A 14,521-nucleotide genomic window follows, 5' to 3' on the forward strand; every position below is an offset into this window, starting at 1 on the left:
TTTAAAACTCAGTTTTTTGTCTCTCAAGTCACCTCAGATGGTTTCCTTGAGTTTTTACAACCTGCATCACCTGAATTTAATTTCAGTTGAACTTATTTTGACCTGAAAACCTGAAAAGACATGAACTCTTCAAAGATTGAACATCATCTACACATGCAGAAATATACATATATATGTATACTTTAATATATGGACAGTTCAGACGAAAACAAATTAAAACATCTAACTCAAATATTGCCCTGTTTCTTTCCATTAATAGCCCTTCTTTGGGGAAAAAAATCCATAATTCAATGAGGGTCCAGTTCTGGGCCCCCCACCCCACTCTGGGCCCGGGACAACAGACACGTTTGTCCCCCCCTATCGGCGGGCGTGGCTACAGGACAGGACCCTCTCCAACAGAACCAGCCCCAGAACCCTACTCAACGTTGACCTGACTACAACCTACTTTCAGTATTTGGTGGGTTTCCTCAAACAGAAGTATGGTTTTGTCATGGGCTCAACTGTGTCTCTGGTAGGGTCCAGCTTGTATATGGAAGGTTTAGAGAGCAGAGCCCTGACATCCCTTGCAGTAACTGCTCACTATTCATCTGTGTACTTGGACGACACCTGGTTTAAAATCAAAACACGAGGCCTGCTCAGAACACAACTGCAGTGGACAACATGTGGCTCATCTGACGATATCAGGAAAAATGCTTTCATGGGATGTGTGGTGCATATTGACAATGACAGAAACCTCAACATCAAAATATACAGAAACCCCCCCCCCAACACAAAACACAAATCAGTGTTCAATGTTTGCCATTACTCACTAGAGCAAAAGCTGGGAGCTATCAGAGCCTGACAGTGTTGGGCTCAAAACATGCCCACAAGGACAAAGGGGAAGGAGACGGGGCGCAAACACATGAGAGAAACACTTAAAATGTGTGGTGACAAACACAGGGCCTCTGTCAATACCACAAAAAGACAAAACAGACATAGTAGAAAAGAATAATCAACGGGACAACATTGTTTTTCCTGGTGCAGTATCTGAAAAACATCTTCAACAAACACTGCATCTGATCTTTAGTGCAGCTAATGACAACACAACCCGTACCAAACAACATTACACATTGATATGTGGTTTTGCTGTGGCTACCCAATTAAACAGGCTATTGTGTGAACTATAGGCCACATGATAATAAGACAGCCGTGTTATCTTGAATTGAGTGATAATGGCAGGGTAGCTGCCTAGATTCTATTAAATCTTAGTTTGGGTATTTTGTGCTAAATAACATTATATATGTAAAATATTTTCTTTTCTTTCCTAAATGAAATGACTATCGATGTTGAGGAACGAAACGTGGGCAGGCCACAGTTTCACGGTGACAAACCATTACCTCTTAAGAAACAAGGTAGTATTATGTTCAATTATAGTACACAGAGCTTCTTTAAACTTGTATCATTCCACATACTTTGGATCGACTGCCCCTTGAAACCTTACATACCAGTGACTTTTATGCTAATGCAACTAAAATGACATTAAATAAAAGAAACCTGTGGCTGCTCAGCAGGCGCTTCTGCAAAGTTGTCTTTGCTATTAACTGTGAAGAGAGGAGGCATGAAACTCCCCTGCAGGGCAGACTTATTATAGTCTTAATGTTTTTCTCTGTCAGCGAGAGAAGAATCTTCAAGCCTGACCTTTGATTTTTGATGCTGTTACAAATACTTAGCCTGAGTGCTAGTTGCTGGCTGACACTGCCTGCTGGTATTAGCCATTTCTCTGGTTTGGGAATTACACAGAAATAAGTTTGGATTTGACAAGGGGGTCAATTCTCAGAAACACTGCGCCATGACAAAGAGATACTTGAGAAAAATGGATTAAAAAAAATCTGCTCTGTCTGCTTTGTTTGTGGACTGATATATATATTTCCAGGTACAGGCTGCTGTGCCTTGTGACTCCTTGTGTGAGCAACTATTGACAGTTGGGTCAATACAGTGTTTATCTTTGGACTATGAGGCATCAAGCGTCCTTTAGGTAGGAAGAAGCCAGCTGAAGTGGTTGTGGCATCTGGCTAGGATGCTTCATTGGGGCCTTTCTTTGGAAGCTTTCTGGGCATGTCCAACTGGGAGGAACTGGAAAACACTGCTGAAGAGACGGATGTCTAGAATGTCTTGGTTAGCCTGCTGCCACCACAGTTCGACCCCATACAAGTGGAAGAAAATGGATGGATGAATAGAGTCCTTGGACACAGAGAAGAACAAGCAATATATTTTCTGCCCAGAATCTTACAAAAAGACTGACCCTAGCAGGGGACAGAGCGATAAAAAAAAAAAAATTCTTGTTGCTGAATTCACTAATCATTTCTGTGCACCTCTGGTGACCCATGAATAACCTCAAGTCTCTGACTGAGCAGAACATTGTAAGCGCTTCACAATCATGAGGGAAGGCATGACGATCCCAAACACTACTTTCACATCTTATGGTGACTCTGGTTGTGTGGGCAGGGGAAGGATGTGATAGTGACCTGTTTTTCTGGGCTTTTCATGAAAGGACTTGCAACAAACTACCACAGACAACAAGCCAAATGTGCTGTTTATACCATTTCTTATATAAAAACTTCTTTACCAAGTTCACACCACAAGTTTACTTCGTCACTTGAAATCACAATTAGCTGAATACTTAAAATCATCTGAAACCATTTTAAAAACTGATTATTAAATTGCTTTGTCTAGCAAAAACTACATGATTTGAAGGCTTCAGCTTCTCAACAACTAAATAGGGAGGATTTTCCGCTCTTCTGTGTATTATACAATAAATATCCTTGGCTTTTGGAATGAAAAAAAAAAGATAATGAAAGGCATAACCATGACTGTTATTTTTATTTTTTTAAAACAATTTTTTTATGTTTTACAGGCCAAATGAAAAACAAAGAAAAAAAAAATCTGGATTGATTGATAATGACAAAATTTACTTGAAGTTCGACCATAATAAAAAAAATAAATAAAAACCGTGTCAAATTGTAACAAACTGCTGTCTTAATATGTCTTAAAATAGTAACTGTATAGGAATAATTTTGATGACTGCTTTTGTCTCTGGCAGGAAAGTCAACTGATTCAAGCTTCTTTTCTCCTATCAGATATAAATAAGACAGCTGACATTTTAATTAGACATTTCTCACCCAGTAGTAATCAGCTCTATGTAGATGCGTTCCTCCGCAGTACACAATTACTCCATACAAGTCACAATGATTTGCAGAACAGCTTCCTTCCACCTTTAGAAAGTCTCCTGAACTGCCTCTAGCAAAACCTGTTATTAAGCAAATACACTGCACAGCCTGCTTACTATTACTGGCACACTATACAGTGGAATTCTGTACAGAAAAATCTTCATCAAATTATCTACAGAAGTCACTGCATCAGTATTGTCACTGTGAACGTGTTCTATGGTTATATAAGGTTTAAAATAAAGGAAAGAGACATGCAGTTATATATGAGTTTTACCTTACAAAACACCAATACACCAACCTCAGGGCAATCAGGACCTTACTGTTGATTATAATCCTGCTTCATCTGTAACTTTAGTTAACAGGGAGATTCCTCATCCTCACAGCCAAGTGTGTACTCTAATCAGAGGCTGGATATAATAACAATTACTCCACTCTGAGTCTTCAAATTTCTGCATTAAAATGTCACTTTTGGGGCAGCAAAGTGCCTTTAAAACTAGCACCCATCAACATAGCATTAATTATAGCACAGCTTCTTTGCAGTATGAAAAAAAAATCCCAATTTCTGTTTAGAAAGACACTAGCTGGAGCTCACGGTCTATGGTGAAAGAGCAGAGAGAAGCAATTACAATGCCAATTTCAAAAAACACCAACCTTGTAATGAATTGTTCCTTCTCCTGCAAAGATACAATATTCATTTATTGAAAAGGAAATGTGACCATGAACATCCACAAGGCTTTAGACACAAAAACACAAGGGAATCAGTCTGTACAAACCTATTCAAATTCTGCTGCAACAAGGTCTGGTTCACAAGTAAATACAGTAATGTGCAATGCAATGCTCAAGCTGTGGTCTTTTTTTATGTGTAATATGTCCAAATTAATTTTTTTCCCACCTTAGACTTGAAACAAATAGTCGATTAGTCAACTGATCTAATAATTGTTCATTAAAGCATCTTTTATGTAATTTTGTATTTTCTTTGGTTTTGTTTGGATGGCTGGTTGTATAAAACATCCACTGAGGTCTCCTTGGGATATGGGAAATTGCAACAGGCTATGTTGGGCTTTTTTTCCTCCTTTTTCATGGACAAAACAAGTAATAGATTATCAGAGAAAATAAGCAGATTAATCAAATACAAATGCTGTCATGCAGAAAAAATCCAAAAACAACTGTTTGGGCCTGTGTTTTTGTTCATGACACTGACGCCACATTGACACAGTCTTCTACCATCTCGAACAGGAAGTGATGAGGGCCACTGCGTCGAGCCACATCACCCGCCGTCTCCCCACTGCTGCTGCAGAGCCCCGGCTTCAGGTGTCTCTGAGACAGGAGGAGCTCTAACGTCTGTGCCGAGTCTGTTTTTGAAGAGCTTGTGTAGGAAGCAGCCAGGTGTAGAGGCGTGAGCCCACCATTCGTCTGAGCGTTCAGTTCGGCTCCACGCTGCAGGAGGCAACTGGCCACAGTGACGCGGCTCCAGCGGCAAGCGCTGTGAAGGGGCGTCCAGCCGTCGATGGTGCGAGGGTCAACCTCAGAGCCGCTGGCGAGTAGAGCAGAGACGACTTCAACATGGCCGCCGTACGCTGCTCGGTGCAGCGGAGTGTAACCATCCTCATCACAGCAGTGCACCAGTGAAGGATCTGTGATTAACAAACTGTGGACTGTTGAAAGCTGTAAGAAAACCACAGATATTCAGAAAATTATAAAGTAATCGTCTCATGAGATTTGTTTTCCTTGATAATCTGCTGTAGTTTAAGTATTTACATCAATTAAAAAGGCAATTTTAAAATGTGAAAATGCTCCACTAGAATTATAAACATAATAACAAAAAAATTACAGCTGGATAGTGTAATTGCTGTGTAACGACAGCAATTTGCATGTGACAGAACACTCAAACGTGACACTGAGCTGAAAGTGGTAGGTAAGAAAAACATTTTTAAAAATTCATACACGTGCATGAAAATTATTGTGTTAGATTAAAAAAAGCAACAACAGAATATTACCAAGAATTATTCTGGAATAAGATGAGTGACAGCTCTCACAGTGCAAATTAAAGTTGAATGAGCAAAGTCACTCAGAGAAGATAAGTCTCTTCTTCTTGTACAAAGAAGAGTCCTTGTACAGCATTATAATCAGAGCTGGAGTGAGTTCAACTTATCCTGCAGGAACCGTACCAAAGAAGAAAAGAAAGAAGAAACAAGTACAGCACACAACTGTTACTTGAAGACAGCAGTGGGTCTTAGACCAATGTTCAAAATCAAGGAGTCAGAAATAATCACAAAGCTCATATTGACTTAGTGTTGGAGCAGAACCATCTGTGCAACATCTAATGTAATACTCAGTTCTGGTCAGTCTGAGCACTGTACACAAAATATGTCATATAGATAAATAGCTTTTACTCTTATTGTATTCTGTGCAATTTTTTTTTCCATTATTGTTTTGTGAATTGTAATTAAATTAGGTCAAAACGAATTTTCCCTCAACTTCCTTAACTTTAATTATCCACAGCATACATTACTTTACATAGCCACATACATTCAAAAGATTTCCACGTTGACTGAATAACTTCACACTCGTTCTGTGTCTAACAGTATGCAAAGTCACACGATTTTTCCATTCTTCTCTCTTATGTCTGCATTCATTTACAGTCGAACTCAATCAGTCAGTGGCTTCTGGCTTATTCTGGATTAAACTAAAGGCTTACATTTATTTAGGTTCAACAACATTATAACTTCTTACACACACACACACACACACACACACACACACACAAAGAGAACAGAGTAGGTTGTTTGGCCTTACTACCAAGCAAGAAATGTTTATGGTTTTATGACTTCTCTACTTTTTAGAAGAAAGGAAGAATCTATAGGGAGAAAAGCAGAAAATCTAATCTATTTTAAAGAAAACACAAATGTAAAAAAAAAAAAGCAAAAGCAAACCCAAACACTCACAGCTTCTATCAAGGCCACTGCAGAAAAATTCAGTTTTTCAAATCACTTGCATCATACAGTTGTGCTCATAAGTTTACATATCCTGGTGGAATTTGTGATTTTTTTGGGCCATTTTTCAGAGAATATGAATGACAAGAGAAAACCTTTTTTTTTTCACTCATGGTTAGTGGTTGGGGGAAGTCATAAGAATGGGGTATGTAAACTTTGGATCAGGGTCATTTGGGGAGTTTCTCTTGTCATTATGGTTTAAAAACAGTAAACACAGTTTGACAGTAAATGACTTCACCCAACCACTAACCATGAGTGAAAGAAAAGTTTTTCTCTAATCATTCATATTCTCTGAAAAATGACCAAAAAACACAAATTCTGCCAGGGCATGTAAACTTATGAGCACAACTGTAAGTGCAGCACTAATTATCATTCACATCTGCTGCAATAATATTTGAACAGTGAATGAAACTAGTCAACTAAGCAATTTCATTTATTCGACCAAACTCAAACCATTCTCTGACATAAGCTTCTCCAATGTTAGAATGTTGTTCTCTTTTATATTCATGCCTCTTTGGGTTTTTGGTCAAACAACAATACAACATTTAAACACATGTAATACTTAACAGGGTGAAACCAAATCACGAACTATTGCACTAGAAACTGTAATTACAGACACTTACGCTATTCTAACAAATGCTCTTTTAATAGAGTATTTATTTTATTGCTATTTTATTATGTCTATCACCTTTTAACTTCTTTTTACTGTGACCATATTAGCTGCTACAAAGTTGATGTCAAACAAAATTTTGTTGTATTTTTTGTACAATGACAGTAAAGCTTCTTCTTCTTACACACAGGCTCTATGTGCTGCATGCTAAATATATGTGTGATCCGTCATGCCCAAATATTCACAGAAATAATGAGTGACTGGGTTTATTTCACTTATCTATTTGACAAAAAGTTGCCATGGCACTAAAAGGCGAAAGGCCTAATTGCTGTAATTATTCAAGCAGCTTAAGTGATCAATAATTACCTTCCTTTGATCTCTACCTCCCAACCAACCAAATAACATGTTTTCTCCATTTTTCCTCGAGTGAATCTGCCACTATAATTAGATTTATTTTCAATGAACAATTAGATCATTTAGTATCCTGACATGGCAACCCAGCAGTTAGAACAGTTTAAAAGTCATTACTGAGGCCTCTTTGTGTTTTCATGTATTCCCTGTGTGTATGCATGTGCTCCTCCATTTAAAAAAAAAAAGATGTTTAGTATTTGACCCTGGGGGATGCTTGCCTATTTAAAACCATTTTCAACATTTTAAGATAAACAGATTTGTCCCTGTAATGGCCAAGTATGCAAATCCAGCTAACGAACACCCAACCAGCGACACGTGCAGCAGTTATAGCTGAATATTTTAAGGAAGGAAAAAGAGAACGGACAAAGTCACTCACAGGTGTGGACTGGGAGCAGGAGAGACGTCTAAATACGGCTATTAAAGTGGCAGCTGAAGGAAAAATTTAATTAGATGTCCTATTATGCTGATACTGTCGACAAAATTGCTTGCACTAGTCCGGCTCTACTTGACTGCAGCTTGTTAAGTTCAGTACTCTGTAGGTAAAGTATGTGTAACACTGAAAACATTCAAGTGCCAAAAGTCAGGATCTGAGATTTGGTCGGATTTTTGATACTCTTAACGTTTTCTTTGATCTGAATATTACTGATGTAAACAATAATATGGCCCATAGGCCTATGTCATCTATAACTACGCACTATTGTACCATTATCAGCCAAACCCACATGAAATTCATCATACAAAAGATGAACCCAAACGAGCATCAAAGAAGACGACAGCAAATACCGATACTACCAACACGAGGTATTCCTATTTGTGTATGGTTCAGAGTGGGTCCACACTGCAGCTTAAAAAAGGTTGCAGCGAAAAAGAAAAGACCGTCAAACTATCTTTTAGTGCACTGAGCCAAATTCCTACATGTTTTTAGCATTACAACGGGTGGAAGAAATGGCTATCATCAGCTCTGATACCTTGTCAGTGCTTTCAAGCATGAACTCTGAAGAGTTGAGCAAGCAGGATATTGTGCATGAAATCTTTTATGTGCTTCTCAGGCTACTTTACAAGGGACTGGATATCTCCCTCCTTTGGGTCCTTGCTCATGCATTGATGGAAGGAAATGAGAAAGTGGACATATTGGCAAAAAAAAAAAAAAGTCATTAAAACTACTGTTAAAGGTGGAGTGTGCAATTCTGATCCAATACAGATTTTTTCATGTTCAACAAATATCTCCGTATGGCTCTACAGCTGCTCGTTATGTGCATTCTGCATTAAAAAAAAATCAAGTGTTTGTACACGGATGTGACTCTTTAAAGCCCCTTTCAAACATGGGATACGGAACATTGGTAGTTTAATCCATCTGGTAAAGTGCTGGTATTCTGTCATTCAGACAAAGGTCACTTTGCTACTAATGCTCCTCGTGGCTTCATGCAGATATACATTGCACAGTGAGGGAGTGAGCTGCGATTTGCACACAAGATTTGTCATTTGCCAGATTAGACAATAAAGTGTGTAATGCATAATAATGGAATACAAAGCAAATCTAAACTAATAGAAGCTTATCGGGTCCAAATAACTATCAGCCTAGTTTATTTATGATTCCCCAAAGACTGAAAACTTTGTCTATTTGTGATAACTACTACTTTACCAACAGTAAATGATATTATAACTAATTAATGAAGCTATTGCTGTTGCTCGGTATGTAAATGATCACACCTCTCCTATCCTGCTGCTGTCTCTAGCTGCAGGTTTTTAATAAATGCAGAGTAAAGACTCCTTAAAGATAGAAGCAACAAACGAAACTTTAACAGAACAGAGTGCATGTCTGAATATGAATGAACGTCACAGAGTCTGCAGGGGATATGGCAGGTTTATACCTGAAATCTACATCTGGTGAATCAGACAAGCTACATTTTAACAATCTTTCTCCAGAATCACAGAATTCTCAGTAAAACAGAGGTTACAAGTATCATATGGGATCATGCATACAACGTTTGGCAGGAACATGAGACATGACTGGGCTGTTACAGGAGTTTATTGATGTAGATGAGCTGTACTGCAATCTAAGTGCTCAGACGCTGTTAAATAGGAGTGTTCTCATACCTGTGTGTAAGAAACCATAAACACCATGATACACTACAATACAGTAGCCAGCTAACCCTCCTGAGAGATCCGCTCTGATTCAGGCACAGCCCTACTTTGATAGCAGCATTACTAAATAATTCCAAATTACACCTGGCCCTATGCTCGGCCAGTCTACTTGAAAAAACAGCACAACTCTACAGTCCTGCCAGTGAACCCATTGCACAAATATTATGGATGAAAATAAAGTGAGAACTTCCAACATGACTTCCTTACACATTATAAACAATTTGTCAGCTCTACAATACATGACTCAGCTTTAACAGCATAATTGTTTATATTGCAGCGCTGTCAGAGCAGTATATTAAAAACAAAACTGAACGAGAGCTTCTGGGCAGCACCATTTCTCTACAGAATAGATCATCTTACTTATGTGCATTCATTAACATTAACTTAAGGCTATTTTTCATCACAAATAACCTGAGCATATAGAGAGATGAAAACACACATGGAGACATAGCAGGAGAGACAATGTTGTCGATAAAGAGACTGGAGGGATAAGACTACTTAAAGATAATGACCTAAATGCATTGACCTAGTAGCAATTACCTCAAGCACAGACATCATTTCAGCCCTGCGTACCGTTAGTGAAGGCAAACAGGTAAAGTTAATGTTTGAGCCACAGGCACTTACAGCACTTACACGATTGTTTTCTGCTGCCCACAGCATGAGCTCTTTGGGTGTATCTTTGAGAGCTTCCTCCTTTCCTAGATACCATTCCTCACCGTGGTCTTCCTCCTCCTCCACCTCCTCCTCCTCATCCTTGCTTCCAGTCCACAGGCTGCTGACCCCTCGGGGGATCAGGTGTCCATGTGTGTTAAGGAGTTCAAGCTGGTTGAAATCTTCTGGAAACTCCATCACTTGAAGACAATCCAAGAAACAGAAAGACAGCGAGGAATTACACACATACACTGAGCTAAGCGACGAAGAGGAGATGGAGTAGAGGGTAATAAAAAATGGTGTTTTCTTTAAAACGAAACATTTCAGAGGAATGCCTTTATGCAACACCTAAGATACTCCATAATTATTGATCAATAAACAATCTCCATCTAGTATCTTGAGAAAAGCAGCATCTGAGGAAGACTGAGTGCGACCAATACTGACCCTGAAAAGCTGAACTGCCTCAGGTTGTCCCTTTTCCTATTCAGTTATCATTTTATATATCCATCAGGGTCAGCCTAACAGTCATTTATTACCCAGTGCTCATCTTTAAGAAGTATGATCCCTACAGTGTTGTTGCAATATGCTGAATTTTGCAAATGTTTGGAATCAATGGAGACGCCCAAAAGCTGGTGCATGACTGTAAGTGCCTAAGGGTCATAAGGATACAGAACCAACCACTGGGCTTGTACCGCCTCTCTGCCAATGGTTGGTATTTTTTTTTATTTTCACTGCTGATCCATTAATATTAAAAAATAAAAAATGAACTGAGGATGCGCAAGTGGTGCATAATTATTGCCTGCAGTTATTTGTTTCAGAAATTTGACAACCAACAGGAGACACATAAGCCTTTTGTTTTTTTTTCTGCTCTGAAAGTACATCTGTTGTAATTAATTATTTTTCCTTGAGTCTTCACTTATAATAATTAGATAAAGGGAGAAATAATTAACTGGGCAACAAAAAGTGAAAAAGCAACTATGTTAATGATTCATGTATGTTAAGTATTTCAAATAACTGACTGATAAAATGCACATCAGAAACTTAAAAAAAAAACAACTCATCATTATCATGGTTCCAGCTTCTCCAATGTAAAGATGTTCTGCTTTTCTCTTTTTCACTTCAGTCCAATATTGAATATTTTTGCATTTTAACCTGTTAGTTGGACCAAACAAGCATACTCAGTGATGACGCTGGGAAACAAATATAGCCATTTTTCATTTTTTATTGTGTTCTGATGTTATAAAGTCTAACTTACCAGAAAATGATTAACTGGTCACGCATATTGATTATTAATGAAAATGATTTTAGCAGTAGTCCTACAATTTTGCTCTGACTGTTTACATTTTACTTATGTTTTGCAGAATTGGAAAAAAAACACGCGTTCTCGATTATTAAGCACAGAGAAATTTTAAGCACAAGGCAAATTGACTGTGATGTATGGCAGAGAAATCATTAAAATCCTCAAGTCTAAGAAGCGGACCCAGCAAATATTATGCTTGCTTAAAATCCTTAAAGACTACTTCCTGTGAAAGCCGAGATGTTAACATGTTTATATAGCAAGATAAGCAGTTAACGTCATGGCCGAGCATTTCCATCTTGAAAACTACAGTGTACAATTGACCGTCATGTGAACACAGATTTAGACAGCCAGGATATTTCAAATAATAATCCAAAGTAGCCACTCCTGTTGACTTGCAGGAAGGTGCTTTTTGTGTTTTTATTCTTCCAAATAAGTGCCTGGATTGAACATGTATTGATGAATTACTCTAATATTATAACTTGCCACTGTGTAGCATCAAGTAGTGTGGAGTATTTAAGTTGCAGGTGAGCTGGTGTGGGCTGCAAGGTGACTCTGTGGTTAGCACCGTTGGCTCGCAGCAAGAAGGTCACTGAGATCTTTCTGCGTGGAGTTTGCATGTTCTCCCCGTGCAGCGTGGGTTCCCCTCCCCGTGCAGCGTGGGTTCCCACACAGTCCAAAAACATGTTGAGGTTAACTGGTGATTCTAAATTGTCCGTAGGTGTGAATGTGAGTGTGCTATGTTGTGCATCTCTAAGTGTAGCCCTGTGATAGACTGGCGACCTGTCCAGGGTGTCCCCTGCCTTCGCCCTAAGTCCACTGGGATAGGCTCCAGGCCCCCCGCGACCCTAGTGAGGATTAAGTGGTGTATAGATAATGGATGGATGGGTGAGCTGGTGTGCTTGAGCTGCAGCCAGCTGGGAGGGCTGAGAGGACAGAGAGAGACCAGGTCTTGATAAACCTGCATATTCTACAGGAGGCAACAGTATGTAGTTTAATCTAAGCGATTTTAAGGCAGGAAGGGATTATAATTATGGAGAAACTTGCCTGCAGAAAGTACTGCGGTCAGTGGAACATCCCATAAGCCAAGTGCTCCCCACTATCCAAGACATTTACACAAGGAGGAGAGTGTTCAGTGCAAAAAGGATCATAGGAGACCCCCACCAGCAACAGACTATTTCCGTATTTGTGCTCTGGCTGGTGCCTGCAACATGAAGGCGAACACAGAGAGCCCCAGGGAGCGCTCCTTCCCTCATGCTGTCAGGACTGTGAACTCTGACCTCAAGTCTAAATCCAAATCATAGCACCTCATCTCAAACAGCACCCTGGCTCAATGTAAATATGTCTGTAACATAAATGTATGCACACACATGTTCTACTGCAGAAACACAATACACATGCACACACAACTGCAGCTCCTGCATAACGTACACTGGACTTTAGTTTCACAATCTCTTTACACCACATTGCTTATGATTATGTTTTTAAGAACATTTTCAATCATGTTTTGCTGTTATTGCACAGTCTTGACAAACAATCACTTTGCATCTCACTGCCCATACTGTAAAAGCATGTGACGAATAAACACTCTTGAATCTTTCATTCAGTTTTTAGGGGTAAAATCAATAACAAACTGTTTTTCTGTCAATCTACCAATTGATTAGGAGGCTAATCATTGATGCTCTGGTGTTTCGTGTGTTTTAAATAAGCAACGGTGGTGGCATGACAAGGTAGGTATTTATCTAGATAACTTGTCTGTCTGTGTGTCTAAAACCTCTGTTAGCATAATGCAGTACAGTTCAACAGCACCACAAGTTGAAGTCTACGAGATGTCTGAAAGTGAATCAATCTCTAAAACCGCTTAAAGCTAAGATTTGCTGCAGTAGAGAAGCATAGCATTACTTCTAGCTAGCTAGCTGTGTCGGTAACAAACTAGCAACCGACTATAAAGAACAAGTTAAAGCAGATTTACATTACAAATATAAAACAGCTGCTTTTCACGACACCATTACCCACCTCGAGCAGTGAATTTAGTTGCAGTTCTGATCCAAGCTAACACACTGATGAAGCCATTCACCTGTTTCACTGTCCAGCGGCTATTTATTTAAAAAAACAAACAAACAAACATGTAGCTGTTGAAATTAACATATTAGCGACATGTCTTGTGTAAAAAGTGCAACTCAGTCGGGAGATTTAATACCTAAAAAGAATAAAATCTAATAAAAGCTCACCCTCGCATCACCCGTCAAACTAACCGGCTGTAGTCAGGACACACGGGATATGTAGTTTTTCACCTGGCTAGCGTCAGGGAGCCGCGCTGTTAAAAAACGTCATTACCCATAAGCACGCACGACTTCTTCTTCTGTTTAATTTTTCGTAGTATAAACGCTGGTTCCCCCTGTGTCTCTCGCTATCGGTCATTTATTACATTTAAAATATCTTTTGACAATATGGAGCTGCCGTACCAAGAGTCTGATGATGTTTCTTTGGTCACAGACTTCCGAATTTAGGCTTTATAGATCTATATATCCATTATTCAGCCAGACTTATCAATAAACTATCATCCATTGTGGCTCACAGACAGCAGCTCCATTCATCCAGTGCTGGCTCACAACCTAAAAAGCACTGCTTTTATTCCACATTAAAATTATCCAGGGGGGATTTGTATACAGAGCCAAATCCATCAGGTGGCTCCACTCCTAGAAAAAAAAATCTGAAACAAAAAGAGACAGGCTCAGGCTTTAATTAGACAACATTAGACCGCATTAGTTCTTGGTTGGATGGAAGCAGCCTGCCATTTTTAAAGCAGAACAATTAAAACAACCTGACAACAACAGGGTAAATTTGTTTCGTTTGGAACACTGTAATGCTGCAGGTGTATTTGTCTAATAACTCCAATGTTTTAATCACACTACACATACTCACATGCAAAACTTTTTGCATAATATGGTGCAATTATCTAAAGATGGATCACATTTATGGCACAAATGGAAAACAATGGCTTTGATTAGTTTATTTCAATGCATTGTGATGAGAAATGTATGTTTATGCAACAGTATATCTTTCTCATGTATACTGGTACAATCTACATTGTAATTGCTGCATAAATTATATATAGTCCAGAAGCACAAAACATGTGCTTATATGTTTTTTAATCTTTGTAGCAGCCATTGTAACCATTTTGATATGATCAGAAGCACTGGCTTCT

At 38.9% G+C, this 14,521-nt stretch overlaps 1 protein-coding gene across 2 annotated transcripts; it reads right to left on the reverse strand.

Annotated features, from left to right (window-relative positions):
- Nucleotides 1-3,875: 3,875 nt before the first annotated feature.
- Nucleotides 3,876-13,585, reverse strand: ankrd49 (ankyrin repeat domain 49). Of its 2 annotated transcripts, none has more exons than XM_008286257.1 (4): nucleotides 13,545-13,585; nucleotides 13,330-13,409; nucleotides 9,999-10,216; nucleotides 3,876-4,871 (listed from the first exon to the last, which is right to left on the reverse strand). In XM_008286257.1, the coding sequence occupies exons 1-4, from the start codon at nucleotides 13,550-13,552 to the stop codon at nucleotides 4,395-4,397; spliced, it is 783 nt and encodes a 260-aa protein (XP_008284479.1). In that variant the 5' UTR covers nucleotides 13,553-13,585; the 3' UTR covers nucleotides 3,876-4,394. The 2 variants fall into 2 exon arrangements, with proteins under 2 accessions (XP_008284479.1, XP_008284478.1); XM_008286256.1 differs by having other exon boundaries at nucleotides 9,990-10,216.
- Between the last annotated feature and the right edge of the window lie 936 nt (nucleotides 13,586-14,521).

Source organism: Stegastes partitus, unplaced genomic scaffold, assembly GCF_000690725.1.
Source record: "Stegastes partitus isolate 25-593 unplaced genomic scaffold, Stegastes_partitus-1.0.2 Scaffold444, whole genome shotgun sequence".
Classification (NCBI taxonomy): Eukaryota; Metazoa; Chordata; class Actinopteri; family Pomacentridae; genus Stegastes; species Stegastes partitus.

Coding starts and splice junctions, on each gene's coding strand:
- ankrd49 (XM_008286256.1), bottom strand. Junction 10,217..13,329: donor AACTAAATTCACTGCTCGAG/GTGGGTAATGGT, acceptor ATTGTCTTCAAG/TGATGGAGTTTCCAGAAGAT. Junction 4,872..9,989: donor AAAACAATCGTGTAAGTGCT/GTAAGTGCCTGT, acceptor GTTTTCTTACAG/CTTTCAACAGTCCACAGTTT.